Source organism: Pyxicephalus adspersus, chromosome 9 (assembly GCF_032062135.1).
Source record: "Pyxicephalus adspersus chromosome 9, UCB_Pads_2.0, whole genome shotgun sequence".
NCBI classification, from domain to species: Eukaryota; Metazoa; Chordata; class Amphibia; order Anura; family Pyxicephalidae; genus Pyxicephalus; species Pyxicephalus adspersus.
In genome coordinates, this window is record NC_092866.1 from 47,120,681 (window position 1) to 47,137,368 (window position 16,688).

General features: G+C 35.6%; 1 protein-coding gene across 1 annotated transcript in view; it reads left to right on the forward strand.

Annotated features, from left to right (window-relative positions):
- Window positions 1–12,917, forward strand: part of LUZP2 (leucine zipper protein 2) — a 338,727-nt gene extending 325,810 nt beyond the window's left edge. Inside the window, exon 10 of the mRNA XM_072422800.1 lies at window positions 12,512–12,917. Coding sequence (XP_072278901.1) covers window positions 12,512–12,643 — 132 coding nt within the window. The 3' untranslated portion in view covers window positions 12,644–12,917. The remainder of the gene's footprint in view (window positions 1–12,511) is intronic.
- Window positions 12,918–16,688: the final 3,771 nt, after the last annotated feature.

Here is a 16,688-nt window from a genome sequence, read left to right on the forward strand (position 1 = left end):
AATTCCCCCAGAGTGACGTCATAATACCAGAACCTGCCCACTCTCGCGATGGGCGAGTGGCCGGGTTCTGTTCAGAGAAACAACCCCCCTACCTCCCTGAGCCTGTCATTCCATACGGGAGACATGGTCCACAGACCACCAAACAATTCTTAGCAAAATAAGATTCCCAAAAAAAGTGAGGGCACGGAATTCCCACCCATGCTTGCCCCACTACATCCCTGACCTCCACACCCTTCTGAATCCAAGAACTCAAAAAAAAAGTTTTGGCTTCAGATAAACATAAATTAAAAAAAAACTATTTCTGCAGCTACAATCCAGGGATCGCTTCACAGGGTTACTGGAACTGTGCCTTTTTCTTTCTACTTTTTGTTTCACCATGTCCAATGCAGCTTTGCACCTGATGAAAATGGGAAAGTTCTTAACACTGGCATTTATATAATTCTTCATCCCTGAAAGTATTCAGTTGTGTCTGCAATTATCCTGTAAAGTGCACCTGTGCCCAGACTATGAACATTAAAATATTTAGTTAATATAACAAGCAGTAAAAGTGTTTAACAAGTCATCAGATACCCTTTTAGCTGCTTGTACTGTGAAGTTGTTTATTCATTTAAATAATAAATATTCCCAAAGGTTAAAAAAAGACTGGGTTTAGGTAAATTTTTTAGAACTTAGAAACATCTGGTGTCTGTGTACATTAGAGGGCTGGCACGTTACAGCTGTACAGGGACTAAGTCTTTAATTGGCTTTATACTTCAACGTGCTGAAAACATGGCATGCAATAAAGAACTACCTGTTCAATGCATTCTTAATGAATACAATAGGATGCTTTGCTTTGTTTCAATTTAAAGCAGCATGCTACAATTCCAGCGAACTAAAGTAGGAAGTTTTTTTTTGGAAAGCAATATTAGTGCATTTAAAGCTTAAAAAAGTTTTATTACTTTTTTGGTAATACTTGACTAACATGTCTATGATCATAATAAATATTTCTTTCTACTTTTCATTGAATATTCTACTAAGCTAGCTTTGGCATTTCGAATATATAACCATTTTTGATTTGACCGTCTTATTGTACTGGACTATAGATAACCAAATATAGATTCACTTTTTATTCTGAGAATTTAGTTTTGGTATCCATGTATGATAGAATGTGCACATGTAGTGAAATGTCGACACCGGTGTTCTTGTGTTAAAATGTTGTATTATCTCATCCCATTATACAGTTGTGATTCATTGGAATAACCAACAGCATGGACTTAATTCACAAATTGGGGGGTCTATTGTATTGAATGCTGTTTGTGGCCTATTTTGGGGCTGCATGTATAATTGCTTCCCATTACCAAATTTCTGCATCAACACTTTTCAATGGAGAAGAAAATGTATAAAATTGTACATCATGTAAATTACATACTTTGTGTATGACAGCAAGACATGTCACATTTTGCATTGTTGCGTTTAAAATTTTTTCATGTTTTAATGCTAAATGCATTAATGATACTATGCAAGCTGCCATTGTAAAAGAATATAAATATATATATATATATATATATATATATATATATATATTCCAATTTATTAGACTTTTACACAATGTAAAATGGAAATCTACAAAGGAAGTTACTGGCTGTCAGAAGCTTTCATGCTAAATTAATTCTTCATCACCTTTATATTTCATTGTGTTAGTTTGCAAGTATATTGAATATGACATTTGCATATTCATTAATTTGAAATCTTGAAAAGTGGTCCTCCCTTCAAATATTTCAAATTTACCTGTCACATAGCCTGTTTTGCAGGACTTCTCTCGGATTAAAATTGAAGCTTACTTTGATATTCAGCATCCACGTATGTCTAGCCCTTCCTATGTGATTTGGTTTTGGTCTTTGTCACTATGTGGCCCTGTAGTGAAACATGGGCTATGTGAGGAAACCAAAGAACCTATATCATAGCCACTCCTAAAAGTCTCAAACTCAAAACATCTGTGGGCAAGCTTGTTTTTTTCAACTCACAGGAGTTGGTGGTACAAGCAAGTATTCCCTTATTTGCACTGAGATCTCCTTTTTAATTTTAATCCAGGCTTCTTGCCAGGTAATAGCAACAGGTAATAGCCTCCATCAAAACTTACACAGTTTTGGTTTCTTACCTGGTAAGACACATCAGACATAAATATATTTTCTTGGAGAGAGCAAGGCCACAGCTCCACAGTATATGGCAATATAATGAAGTTAATAATTGTTATTTGAGAACTCCAAATGGGAAACAATCTCATCATCTCGTAATCTTATTTCTTAAAATCAGCGATGAATCAGTTCTTAAGACATATACCGGATAAACTTTATAGATTTATATAAATAGTCATCTGGTGTATAGTCATGAGTAAATAGTCATCTGGACATATCTGTAACATTTTGCCCACCTCCTGTTTTGAAAGGTGCTTGTTTTGCAGCATTTACGGCTGAGGTATTATTGCATTTTTTTTAAAGATAAACCAACTGGAATTTGATATTTATGAAAGAAAAGTGGAAGTGTGGAATTTGTACATATTGAATCATTTATACTTATTTCCTTTGTTATATAGAAAATTCACCTTCTATACTCCTGAACAAGCAGACTTGTCTCTGTGAAACGCGTTGGGTTAAGGGTTCTGTAGGAGTCATGGGATAAGCTTGTGAGCTACCATGGGTTCCTATGGGCAACCACATTATATAGGAGGGAATATGATCTAAATTTGTGTATTTGATCATGTAGAAAATGTTTTATGAAATTTTATCTATGTGTTGTTAAATAAAAATATAAGACAAATTAAAAAAAATTGTAATGTTTTATGCCACTTTAAAATCCTTAACAATGTAAAGGTACTTTGTTTGTTAATAATGAAAATTGGGATGTGACTTTACGTAGAAAACAACTTACATAAAAGAATCAAATTCAAGTGATTGGGATTAAAGGAAAGAAAGGCCTCATTTTTACTTATTACAAGCTTTATTCATATACAAGCATATAATCAATCCATACATTATCTAAACTAATCACAATAATTTTAAACACTCAAAACACATTTTTTCACCGTAAATTCCAAACCGGCCTTTAACAAGTACAAAAAAAGACTAAAGGCAAGCTGTGACAACCTGTCAGAAAAAATAGAGACAACAATAGGGAAAGGGGAAGCTACTATAAGGCTCAATTCAGGTCAGTAATCCCACCCCTCATTATTTCTCAACAGTTTTCATTACCCTATCAGTTATTTTATAGATCCAAAATAATAGGCTGACCCAGGACAGATGCATGTAAATTATCTGTACATCCTATATATGCTTCCAGCAGTCAAGGCTTCCTTTTCTAACAGTCATGGGGGGTCAAGTCTCTTGCAAGCATAGATTCCAGGTGCTTGAGGCCACTATTCTTGTGTTGCAGAAAAAATAAATGTATAACCTAACCAGAGGACATATAATTTGCTATTTTACTTTGTATTATTTATTAAAAAAATATTTTCCTTCAGCTATAGGAAGTTAGAAAATAAATATGTGTAATAGGCAAGCATATCTGACAGTATGATTGGCTTATTACCATTCTCAGAAAAATCAAATGTCATATAGGGTCCTTCTGCACTACACACAAGAGGTCCCCAGACTGAAAATCTCTTTTTAAAGGTGTCTCCGTGCCTACGCTTTGCATATTCAGCAGTTTTGTTTTTTTGTTTCCTATCACAGAATAATTTTGTTTCAATCTTTTATTGTTTTTTATAGCATAAAGCTGTATAAATATATAGAAGAGGGACATATAAACATTAAATACTGTATGTTACAAGTTATGAATAATCAGTTAAAATTCATATATCACAAGTTCAATCAAAACAAAGGGATGAGGGAGAGAGATTTTTACACTCAATGTCACTGCGAATTCGGACGTTCTCGCTTACCGAAATTGTAAGCGAGAATGGCCAGTTTAAATTGGCCAAACGAGAATAAATTTAAAAAAAATGTTTTATACCCCCCAAAAAAAGATTGCAGAATATGCTGATCAATTAATGCAGCACTGGCTGCATCATTGATGAGCTCAGCGTGCAAACCCTGGGAATAGAGGGTAAATGGGGACAAGTCTCCCCATTCAATGCCTCTAGTGCTCTCTTATTGGCCGAGGAAAGTTTTCCTCAGTCAATCAGAAAGCACTAGAGGTTTTGAATGTCCTCATTTAACCTCCAGTGCCGGGAATTACACACAGGATTCCCAGGGCTGCATTTGTTAATCCTGAGAATCCACTGCAATCCCGGGGCACAAGAGGTTCATTAACCTCTAGTGCTCAGGAATCGCAAACAGGAGGATTCCCGGGGCTGCATGAATGATTGCAGCCCTGAGAATCCACTATGATCCCAGGCCACTAGAGGTTATTAACCCTCTAGTGCCGGGGATTGTAATGATTTCCTTGATCTTCCAATGGCTTCACCAAATCGATTCGCCAAAATTTCGCTGACCCATCGGAAGTTCGAGGAAATTTTTGTGAAAATGCCAGAGGCATTCTCGCTCATCCCTACTCATACCCACATGTATAGCCCAAGTAGAGAGTTTAAGTATAAGGTGGGTTAAAGTATATCCTAAGGACTTATTACATTAGACTCAGTGAGGCTTCTTGAGTGTCGGGGGAATAGATTCAAACCTTTATACACAGGGCCTGTGATTATGAAAAAACATAGACCCCATAAGAAATAAGCCTGCACTCAAGAATCAACAAAGTATTAGTAGGTGATCTATTAGGAGTTGGGAAGACTGCACCTTATGCAGCTTAAGTGATGTAATGACACAAAGAAAATTGGTGCATACTCAACACACAAAGAGGAGGAAGATAAGAGTAGGTGAAGATAGGGGAATAGGGGAACATAAGGGGGAAAAGTCCTGTTAAAACTCTCTACTATACCCCATGACCCAGGTCAATTATTGGGGAGTCATAATAGATAAGCCCAAAATCCCTGAAGATTCCTTAAAGCCAGGACCAGACCAACCAAGTAACTACTTTTCCAGTTGGTCATTATCTTCTGCCAGCTGCTGTTCCATATGTTGGACCTGCTCCAATTCTGCCAGCCAATCTTACATAGAGGGAGAGACGACTCTCTGTTTCCACCCCAGAGTATTTTTAAATGTAGAAATAACTATTTCACATTCCTAAGCTAAATTTTCTCCATAGTTGTTCTGGGTATGTATTTCAAAATGATTAAAGGCAAACTTAGCCAAATATGTAATATGGAATTAGGATGGTGGTAATGCCAGTTCCCAAATTTCTCCAATGGGACACGAACTTTAAAACATGTGCTGTAAGATGTAATTCCCCTTTAAAAAATGATTTCTCGTTTGCACACAGATGACTTGCATGTGGACCATTCTTTTATTTACAGCTTAAAATCCTTGATACATGCATCTCTTTGAGATCTTGAAACACAGTCTCATATACATTAAGATGATTTATGCATCAAATATCTCTGGCCTTGCAGCTGCAGCAACACGGTTTAAACATTTCATAATTCTTAGCAAACAGCCTTCTGCATCTCTCTGCCACAACTATCAATACCCAGCAGAGAGACATTTCCCAGCTTTGTAAGCATTTTCTACACCTATCCATGCGTCTTTCTGAAATGTGTCTCATCTCATCTGAGCATTTATTTGTGCAAAACAAAATCGTAATCCTGAAATTAATTTAAAATAATGATCACCCTGGGATCTGCATGGAGTAAGACATAATAAAACTGAAAATCTTATTTAATGACTTTGTGCAAACAGGCTGGAAGCGCTATAATGTGTAACGACACAGTAACAGCCAATCAGACGCTTGGTGATGATTGCTGGAGGCCATTTTAACGTCCGCCAAAAGCCAATAACTCCGATTTGGATGTATTCCTGTGGGTTTTATAACCTTGTTGGGATGTATTTACTTGAGGATTGAACTGGCCAAGTTGCTTGTTTTGTTTTCAGTTTTCAAGGTAATGTTCAGTTGTTTGGGTTGTATTCTAAGAAGGTGTTATGTTGGAGTATAGAACTTAGTATAGTATTTCTTAAAAAAATAACTTAAATGTCTAAATACTTTTTCCAAAATAAAAATTTAAGTGTATGCAAAGGATCTATTTTACAAACTTTAAATACAACTTTAGATACTGGTGGTGATGGGTGGTTAGAACCATACCAGGTCTCTATTGTTTCTGCTAGAGGAAGTTTTTTTTCTCCGTTTATCCTATTAAGTAGTAAACATCGTCAGTTAAAGTGATGTGATTCATTAAGTGATGGACAATTCAAAATTCTGATTTGCCACTGGAACTGGAATGGAAAGAAACATCTTCCAATGGGTGTTGTTCTAAGATGGGTACCCCCTGCAGGAAACAGACACTACTCCACATCCTACAAGTCCAGCTCTGAGAAGAGTATGAGATAAAAGCCTCAAACCTAATGGTATTGGTGCCATATTTCCATCTCAAATCTGGTGTCTACAGCTTAGGCCATGTCCCCCAAATTCTCTGTTCTTCGATGTAAGATGTAAGATGTTATTAGATGTAAACACAAATATACGCAAATTTAATCCTAAATAGTTATCCTAAATATTATCCTAAATATTTATTATTACAACATTTGTACTTCCAGCACCCAGGTATTTCTATTTCGGGGTGTTTAACACGACATGATTTGGGAGGTCAGAAAAACTGGCATTTAAAAAATGTACCAGTATTATTTTGACAACACCTGAAGTATCTAGAAGAGATTTGATGGATACATTTCACAATTCTAGATGGTGTCTCATACCATCTGTGCATAGATTAACATTCGGTCTACACTAAGACTGTAATTTTGTAAACTGTGGGAAGATTACAAGCAATAGTCTGCCACTCCTGAATATCATTTGATTTATTGAGATCTCCCACTGGGCCATGTTGGATAGCTTCTGGGTCATAGAATGAAGTGATTGATGCACTTTAAAAAAATGACCTTTGACACATGCAATAGTTTAAATAATGTCCTGCCTGTGGCTGGTAAATTCTCATATAATAAATGGTAAATGTATTGCACAAGGAAAAAATTAAACCCAAGGGTTTAGGTAATGCTTCAGTTAAAGTTTAAAAATTAAATTTTAAAAGCAGTATAAGTCTAAAATTGGGTATATATAACAAGTCCTTACGGTCTTAGGAATCACATATAAAAAGCATGACCGGATAAGACCTTTATCCTTTCCTCCCATTCCTTTAAATCCTTCATCCCCCGCCTGCTTGCTAAACAACCTCCAACCTCCAAAAATACACAAACACATGAATTTGGACTTAAATTGGCTGGCCAGCAGCTGTTTATTTTACAACAAATTAAATAACCATTCAAAAATAAATACAAATATAAATAACAACATACATAATGAACATAAATAACCAAAAACCTAAACCTTCTTGAATCAAGCATAAATTATCATAACAAAGTCGGCACCCATCAGGATTTCTCTCCGCCAACATCTCAACTTAGGCCCCTAGCCACTCAGCACCGCTTTAGGAGCCATGTCCTTACCATGTCAATACCTCTCGCCCCATCACTACTACTACGCCTCCCTAACTATTTCCTATTCTTATTAACCCTTACCCTCCCTGGGCTAGCCTTACACCCTGTCATGCAGGCCCTGCACCTAATATTCTAATGCTACGGGCCTCTCTGTATTGTCCATCAACACAACCCTTTACCTTTTTTCCAACTTCTATTTACAGATTATTGTGAATAAGGACCTAAAATCTCAGCACATTTCCTATAATACACGTTATTAAACCAGGCCTTGGCACTTTTTAATGGTTTAATATTATATTGTAATTTATTAGGAAATTATCTCTTCATTAGGTCATATGTTTTCTGAATATCTGAAAGTTTAATCTTTAATGAAAGCCTGCTTTATGTATGAAAGGTGTGAACTTGTATAGATTAGAGTAACACTAAAGGATTTTGTGATTTTATCCTCAAGGCAAATCTCATCTTTGGAAAACCAGTCAAATGGTTTTGGGGATTCAATTTTTTATCTAGTAATCTATTCCCAGTTTGTTTTTCTGTGTAAGGTAATGGTTCTGGTCCAACATAGGAAATATTCAGCTTGTGTGATCAAGCAAACATCAAGCAAGATACAGTGACAGAGTCTTTGCTTAATATAAAAGAGCCAATAACCCTTTTATGAAGGGTTAAAAAACATTTTTTTTTTTTACAATTGAAAAGAAGACCCCTTTCTTTCTGTCTTTACCTTGGCGGTGATAAAGAATGAATGGGGAAGCCCAAAGGCTTCTTGGATACATATATTACACATCCAAAGCACATGCAGAAAGATTGGCACTTTTTTTTTTACACTCCCCAAAAGTGTTTCACCTGATCTCGCACATGTGCAGTGAGAAGGAAGAAGGATAAGAAGGAAAACAGGGACCAAGATGGTGATGCCCAGTGTCCAACCCACACTGAGACAAAGAAAGAAGACAGTGTGGCACGGGACCGACTCAACTAGGTATGCAGAGGTACGACATTGCACCTTAAAAGGTAGGTGTGTTTGTGATATTTCCACTTTAATTAGTACAAAGCAGCGAGGAGGCAGTAGGTGAGTACAGATGGGTGGCCTTGTTGCTGGGGAGGGCTAAAAGAAGACACTACTACTTTGCTGCACATAGAGTTATTTCAAGTATTCTTGGGTGTGCATTTACAAATAAGTGAAGATCTAAAAATAATAATCATAATTTCCTTGTGCCATGTTTTTTTTTTATTCTATTTTGGTTGCCTCTGTCATAACTAATCATTTATAAAAGGACAATCAAACTTTTAGGTGATGATCAGTGTTGTGCTCACTGTATGGTAAAAACCCCAAAGTTGTGATTATACACTACATTTACATAAAAAGAGTAGCTGATTGTGATAGATAATTGTGACATACACAGCACATACATTACAATTTCAGCTGATAATGACATTTTTAAAAAGTGGGAGTTGCATAAAAAAGTGTCAGAGTGTTTAAGAGAAACACCACTAATCTCCATTGTGGTATTTATAGTGTACACCAATATCTTTTTTTTTTGCTAACTGTTAAGTGGCAACCATACTAATTGACTTTTTAAAAATGTAAAATGACCAGAAAGCACTACAGATCAGCTTTTAAATAATGAACTGGCAAAAGTGAGGGGATCATAGAAGTGCCATTATTTTACAAAAATAGCCCTTTCATGGTGTTTCAATGGCATTGTTCACCTTCTGCCCAACATCTAGCTATCACGCTGATCCAAAAATGTCAATACTTTTATTGAGCTGTAACTATATCATTAGATCTCTCATCACTTTCTGGCCTAATGATAATGGTCACCAGAATAATGGACATGGTGATGACCCGGCACAGACCTCATACTTAGGGCAGAATAAATAAAATCTTGAAAGAGGTTTTTCCCATTCACCACTCTATTCAAAACAAAAAAAGTTGTGACTAAAGATGCAGTTTAAGGACACTTACATTACATACAACCATAGCCCAAAAATCCCTAATTATGCTTCTAAACATTTTCTTTCTTTCTGTGCTTTGAACAGCTTGGTCTTGTTTGTGTGTAAGAGGAGCAATTTACTGCGTGCAGCACAAAGAAATATATTTAGAGTATAAAAGTGGTTATTTTATATCGGGCAAAGGTCTTTACAAATGCTCCATAGATCAAAATGAATGTAATCTGCAGTATTTCACTTGGTGAAAGGCACTTACATGTTTCTCAATAGATAGACAGTATGGGGCATGTAACGAGAACACGAGAAAGGAAATCTTTTCAGCTCATTGTATCTTTATTAGTCGTTTCAGGAGTTCAAAGTTTGAGAGGCTGAAAGCATTTTTGTGCTATGGCAAGCTGTTTTTTCCCCAGAGGCCATAGAAATAAACTACAAAGTTTTATAATTTGAATGGCTCAGAAAAAAAATATTTTTCTCTTTAAGTACATCTCAAAAACAAATGCAAATATTTACATAGCTCATTAATGTGTATTTGGTAGCATATCTGCTCCTAAAGTGAAGTTCTACCTATAAGATATAAAACAACTTTAAACCAGCTCTAAATTATCTCTGTATTTATAAGCATTGTGACATAAATGATTTTCAAAGTTTACAACACAGGCACACTGTTTCTCAATGCAAATAGAATCTGGGTTCCTCCAGAGGTTTCTTGAAGTTCTCGAATCTGTGGCTGATTGACCTCCTATTTGCTGATGCATTCATAGTTCTTAAGCAAAGCCCACTTTTCAAAGCCAGCAATGCGACACCAGAGATCATTTTGTCTGTCTTTAGGGTAGCCATTCATCCACCACTGTAAGAAGAACATCTTACAACTTGTGATGGACATTTATCTCACTGAAAACAAATGATTAGTTTTAGTAAAAGTTCTCTGAGACTAGGAAATCATTTTACCGATCCTCTGAGGTAATATAATTGAGAAAGGCTGCTCTAAAAAATTGTTATGTTCTTTTGTAACCTGTGAAAGTGCTTAACTTTGCTAAAAAAAAAATCTAGAATGGTTGTGAATAGTGTGTTTTAAAGCTCTTTCACTGTTTTTAAGAATAAATAATAAGCAGTAAAAATGATGTATAATAAAATGTTCAAATGTTGGTACTTTAGGTGCACTTTAGGCCGAATAGTTAAACCAAATTTTGCAGATATATATTTACATTTTTTTGATGCCATTTTCTGTGCAAAAAGTTTGCGCAAAAAAAAAAAAGAAAACCATTTACCCCAACTACGGTACAATAGATTATCTACATCTTTAGCAAAAAAGCAAAGGGAAACCCTTGCAATGCATCTCCCTGTGTTCAAGAAAGGTCAAACATTTTCTTGTATCCTTAAACACCAAGATGACCATTGCGTACAGCAATTTTCAAAAACAAAATACCTTTCCTTTGGTCCTTTCCTGTTCAATACCAGCGGTACTGACCTTGGTCAGTATCGCATGTCTTGCTCTTGTTTTATACATCCAAGTCTGGAGGAGACTTCTGTAACAGAAGCGCGAAACGCGTCAGTTTTAAAGTCCTTAAGGATCTCACCCACTTGGGTTTACACCCCTAAATCTGGTTTCCCACAGGACACACCAGGATTCATCTTTCTCTTCTTTTTTATTGATGTCAGCAGTATGTGTCTAGATATATAAGGAATTTACCTAAACCCTGCCTCCCCGCATGAACTGAATGCAGTTTGGAGGAGGATATGGTAGTCCTATAAAGTGTTTACACTTTCACCCATTGTTATGTTAATTGTTGCACTATTACCTATTTAAAAATGTAAGCAGAGACCCCTCTTGGGGGGTAATATCCATAAGGGTTCTCTGTATACTTTTGATTTATACATCCAAGTCTGGAGGAGACTTCTGTAACAGAAGCGCAAAACTCGTCAGTTTAAGGTACTTAAGGACCTCACCCACTAGGGTATACACCCCTAAATCAGGTTTGTCCACAGGACACAACAAGATTCATCTTTCTCTTCTTTTTTATTTATGTGAGCAGTATCTGTCTAGATATATAGGGAATTTACCTAAACCTTGCCTCCTTGCATTAACTGAATGCAGGTTGGAAGGGGATATGGTAGTCCTATAAAGTGTTTACACTTTCACCCCTTGTTATGTAAATTGTTGAACTATTACCTATTTTGAATAAAAGCAGGGACCCCTCTTGGGGGGGGGGGGTAATATTCATAAGGGTCCTCTGTATACTTTAAACATTTCAGGTCTGCACAGCACATGATTTAGGCGATATGAGGAATTTAACACAGGGAGATGTTAGGTAAGTATGATATGACAACTAAAGTTGTCATATTGTGCTACCGATGACGTCACTGCCTACTTCAAGGATAGCACATATGCAAAAGGTAGCTCAATGTGATAGTAGAACAGCCTACATAAATCCTGTATTTGGGCATGCTTGTGAATTCTTGTTTCCTTATTTCTAATATACGAATATATCACAAATAACTATACTCTGTATAGTTATTTGTGATATATAATTGTTACTTATATATAACTTTTCTGTGTACACAGACCATAAATCGTATAAAGTCATATACCCCTGAGGAAGCCTAATCTGGGCGAAACGCATCGGGGACTTATATACGGAAAACACGGTCTTATCATTTTCTCATATTTCTCATATATATTCTTTGCTGTCTATTGTCCACGCTAGCAATATTATGTCTAGTAAACTACTCTATTTCTGTGATCTAGAACAGAAAAAGGTGAAACAAACATAATATATTGTGTTAACTTGAATCAATGTTCCTACTTCTGTGACTCCTTTCTAACAGAACTAGGCAAGGTAATGTATAACATACTTTATACATTCTAACAAAAACATGTTTGTGAACTATGTATTTGTATGACTTTGTTATATATGAAGTGAATATGTACTAATGCATTCATAGTTTGACACAAGACTTTTGAGCTTCAAATCTCTTTTTTTTTTGTTCTCTCTCTGTGCTCCCTATTATTCCTGAAATCATTATTGCTAATATTATTTATTTTTTCTTTTTAGCATCATGCAATTGCGCCATTGAATACAACATCAAGTCCTAGTGCCCTGACAACTACAGAATACCAACAAGACAAGAACTGTGACTCTCGTAATGTAAGCATATGCCACGTTGCCACAAATTCCCATCCGTAGCTATAGTTTTGTTGCAAATTTAGACCCAACAGTTTGATAGGTTGACTACAATATCTTTCTATGAACAGCCAACTGTTTGATCAAATACTAATTCAGAATTGTTGATGGCTTTCTGTAAGAATCTTATACCCTGAACTGGTTGTTAATGGTATAACAGTTGTAAGCACTCTTATGGGTTATAGTTATTTATACAGCCTTGTGTTTAAAATTCTTTTTTTACAAAATTAATTGACATAGGCTATAATTTAAGTTATGCATATTTTGCACTGTAGTTTTTTTTCCAGCATGCCCCGTTTTAGTGCGAGGTTAATCAACGTAACCTTGGAATTTTTTAAAAAAAGCAAGCCCTCCCTTGAAATCTATGTGCATTGTGCAAATCATTGATTTCTGATTAGGTGTCTCAGTTTCTTTTTCTCATGGATAGAATTTCATAAACAAGAGGGACAGAAGAATTACCGTGCTTGCACCAAAGAGACAGTTAACAGGTGATTTTTTTGCACTAATAGTCACGTTTAAGCAGGCAGCAATTATTTAAACACATTAATCATTACAGACCTATTAGGTGTTATTTAGCATTATTTAAATTTCTCTTTAATCTTTTTATTTGCAATATTAAATCTTCAGTAGCAGTTTTTGTTTAAACATTCTGTGTGTTTGTGATTTGAGCACTAATTGGATAGGCTGAGAAGATAGGCAAAGAAGATTGCCTGGTTTAACCACATTTAGTTAGATGTTTGATTTTAAAATGTATGGTTAGAGTATGAAATAGTTCAGACCTTGAGATAGAAGGTATAAGTAGATCTCTCCAAAGTAAGAAGATATCCTGTTTTGGTGAATTGTCACCCGAACAATTGTCCCTACTGGAGTATGTTCCATTACTCTATGTTTCCTCCTGACAACTCCAAGATTTTGGATATGCCAATACTTTCTGCACTGGTGACAATGGTTTACCAGGACCAATAGCTATGGTGAATCTCACAAACATTGACACAGATGGCAATGACCAAGGTTCTAATCCTTCAATAAACTCAAAAAAAAAGAAATCTTTATTTACCCTTTTACCTGTACTTCATTGTTACCCCAAATGTAAAATCCCTTGTTGCATTGGAACTGTTCACATTCTTACCTTAATTAACTACAATATTCCAGGCACATCAATGCTGGATTTTGATTGGTAGTTCATAGATGCTGAAATAATAGCTTTATGTCAAAGCAAGTAGACATCTGCTTTTATTTTTATTTACTGTTCTGTGAAAAAGTCAGACACCTTTGGACTGCCAATATTTATATTAAGCCTTTTTCATGTACCTAGTTACCTAAACATCAGTAGACCTACAGGTCCCTGTGGTTCTGATTACTGAAAGCATAAAGTCCTAGTAGCTGAATCAGACCACCTTTAGCCTTTTCAATGTGTTTATGTCAATAATTCTAAAAGATAAATGGACTTTTGGGACAGAAACACAAATATTCCAAGTCTACTATAGACAGCAGTACACCCAAAGTCGGATTGTTGCTTCTTGCTCCCTTGACTAAGTGTGATCGGCCCTCCAGTCTAAAACAATGGTTAGCCAGTATTACACTAAAAAAATAGCCACCCAAGGCATATGAAGGCAGAGGTCCAGATGCTAAAAGAGGCACCTAGAACAGGTGAAAAGGTGACTAGAAGAGTAGGCAAGTATGTCACTCTGTTTTAATATATAAATTTAAATGTATAAATTGTGCTGGGGATAGCACTAGAAGGGACCCAAACAAGCCACACTGAAATTCATAGTGACTTTCTTTTATTACACCTAAAAATGTGTTGCCTTGACAATGACCTATCTTTTCTTCACAGACTTTGAGCTCTAGGTACACCTGTCTTAAAGAAAAGGTCTTCATAGGGCATGATTAACCAAGGTATACTCCAGAGGCCATAGGAAACCAATCTGACATCCTTTTTGAAATCTACAATCTAATCTAATTGTTCCTAAAGCAGCTGATCATAACAGTGAAAACATTTTATGATGGCATGTCTGATGGGAAAACTAAATATTAGATTGTATATGACTACTGGGGGATTTATAGGGATGAATAATCTCTACGGGCACCAAACAGTGCAAAAATGTAGCCAACTAAATGTAAAAACTGCTAGCCTTGTGGTTAAAAGTAAGAGTACAGGAGCATTAATGTTGTAATTTTCAACTGCCTGTTTAAACTTTACTCTCGAAGATGTCCATAAACTAAAGGAGTTGATTTATAGAATTGGGACTTCTATAGAAAACCGTTTTTTGATCCAAAAATGTTTTCAAAAAATATTTCGCCCATCATGCACTTTGCACAAACATTTTACAGAATGCTAAGTCATCTGCATAGTTCCCCATTACAAATGCTCTTTTATACAGTTCTCAGAAGATATACCCATTAGTGTTTGTGACATCTGATATTTTAAATGGTGAAAAGGTGGAACTTTCAAAAGACCCATGTGCACATAGCCAAAATTACCATGTTATTATGTAATACTGTTGATTATTTAGTCACAATGATTTAAATGTATTAATGACTTTGAAAATGTCCATAATATTTGAAGCACACAAGTATTCTAGATTTGGGTGTAAAAATCCAATTATGTTGTCATATAATGTAATAAAGGGTACATTATACTTATACAAAGATGTCCCTATATTTAATATGATGTACTATGTACATCAAAATAATATGTATATAAGACTTATGTTATGAACTACTTGAATTTGTATATAGACTTTGTATATTGTATCTTATGTATTTTATCTTTCTTTTCTTTACCTATCTTAGACTGTAAGCTTTGGGGCAGGGATTTCCATTCCAATTGTTTCAATCTCTGTCATTCCGTAGAGTAATGTTTGTTATGTGCTTTTTAAATGCTTTAGTTGAGGTTTTGTATAAATAAAAGTGTACATAAACGACTGGCGCTGATGTTAATTCTTTTATTGTAGATGAACGTCTGGTCTACAGCCAAGGATGCATACTATATCATTAGGTACATAACTAATATGGGAAGGCTAAGTACTCACTAATGAGTCATAGCCGCCTCTGCTTTCTAGGTTCTCACGGAGAATTCCAACCAGAAATTTTTGTTTTGCCTCCATCTTACTTGCAGTCTCGATCCTTAGTTGCAGGGGGTGAAGTCTTCATCTTCTTGCTGCTACTTCTGCTGTAAAAAAAGGAAAAAAAAATCAGATGTAAAAAAAAACTGATAGCAAAACCTGCTGGCATCTTGTACATTTAAAATCCAAAAGCTGCCAATATTTTTGTTGCTCGATTTAGGAAAAATATAGGAAAGGATACTCTGTCAGATTTATAAAAAACAGGGAGGGGCAGGGCGATGGAAAAACTCTTTATTGGGTGCAAACACATTTTTGGTAGAGCAGCAAAAAATTTTCTAGCTGTCTGTGCATTACTACCCTAATGATCCCTACTCCCCTATTTATTTTATGGGTGTCATCATAGGAACAGGAACTAAGGGTAACATCTCCCAATCACTTCAACAGAAACATAAAAACACTTCCAACATCTTATCTAAACCAAAAAAGTCGTTAGTATTTAAAATGGAACCTCAGTATTCATCAGACTTTTCTGTGAAACATGATATCATTAGGTAGAAAACTGGAAAGGCGAAATTTAAATACTTAGGTTGATTTACTAAGGGAATTTAAGATATTCACTTAGCTATGTAAATCATCACACTGCAAGGTCATTTTCATTTAGTTCAGTGAATGTTTTGAAAATTCTTTTTACAAAGAATAACCACCTTGCAATAAAACATAAAGAAAACATAATTTGAATGTTATTGGATGGTTGAGCTGCACCCACCTAATTTGGCAAGGTGATAATTTAATGTGATGAGCAATCATCTTTGGAAAGTCAACCTTACTGAGTTGTTTCTCGTAATCAAGCAATCGACAATTATCTCTAGATGACCATAGATTGTCTGCAATAATATTGCCGATGATTGTAGATATTCCATTGGACATTTCTCATCTCCTCTTCTAAATACACCAGGCATGATGGATTAGACAGGAATAGG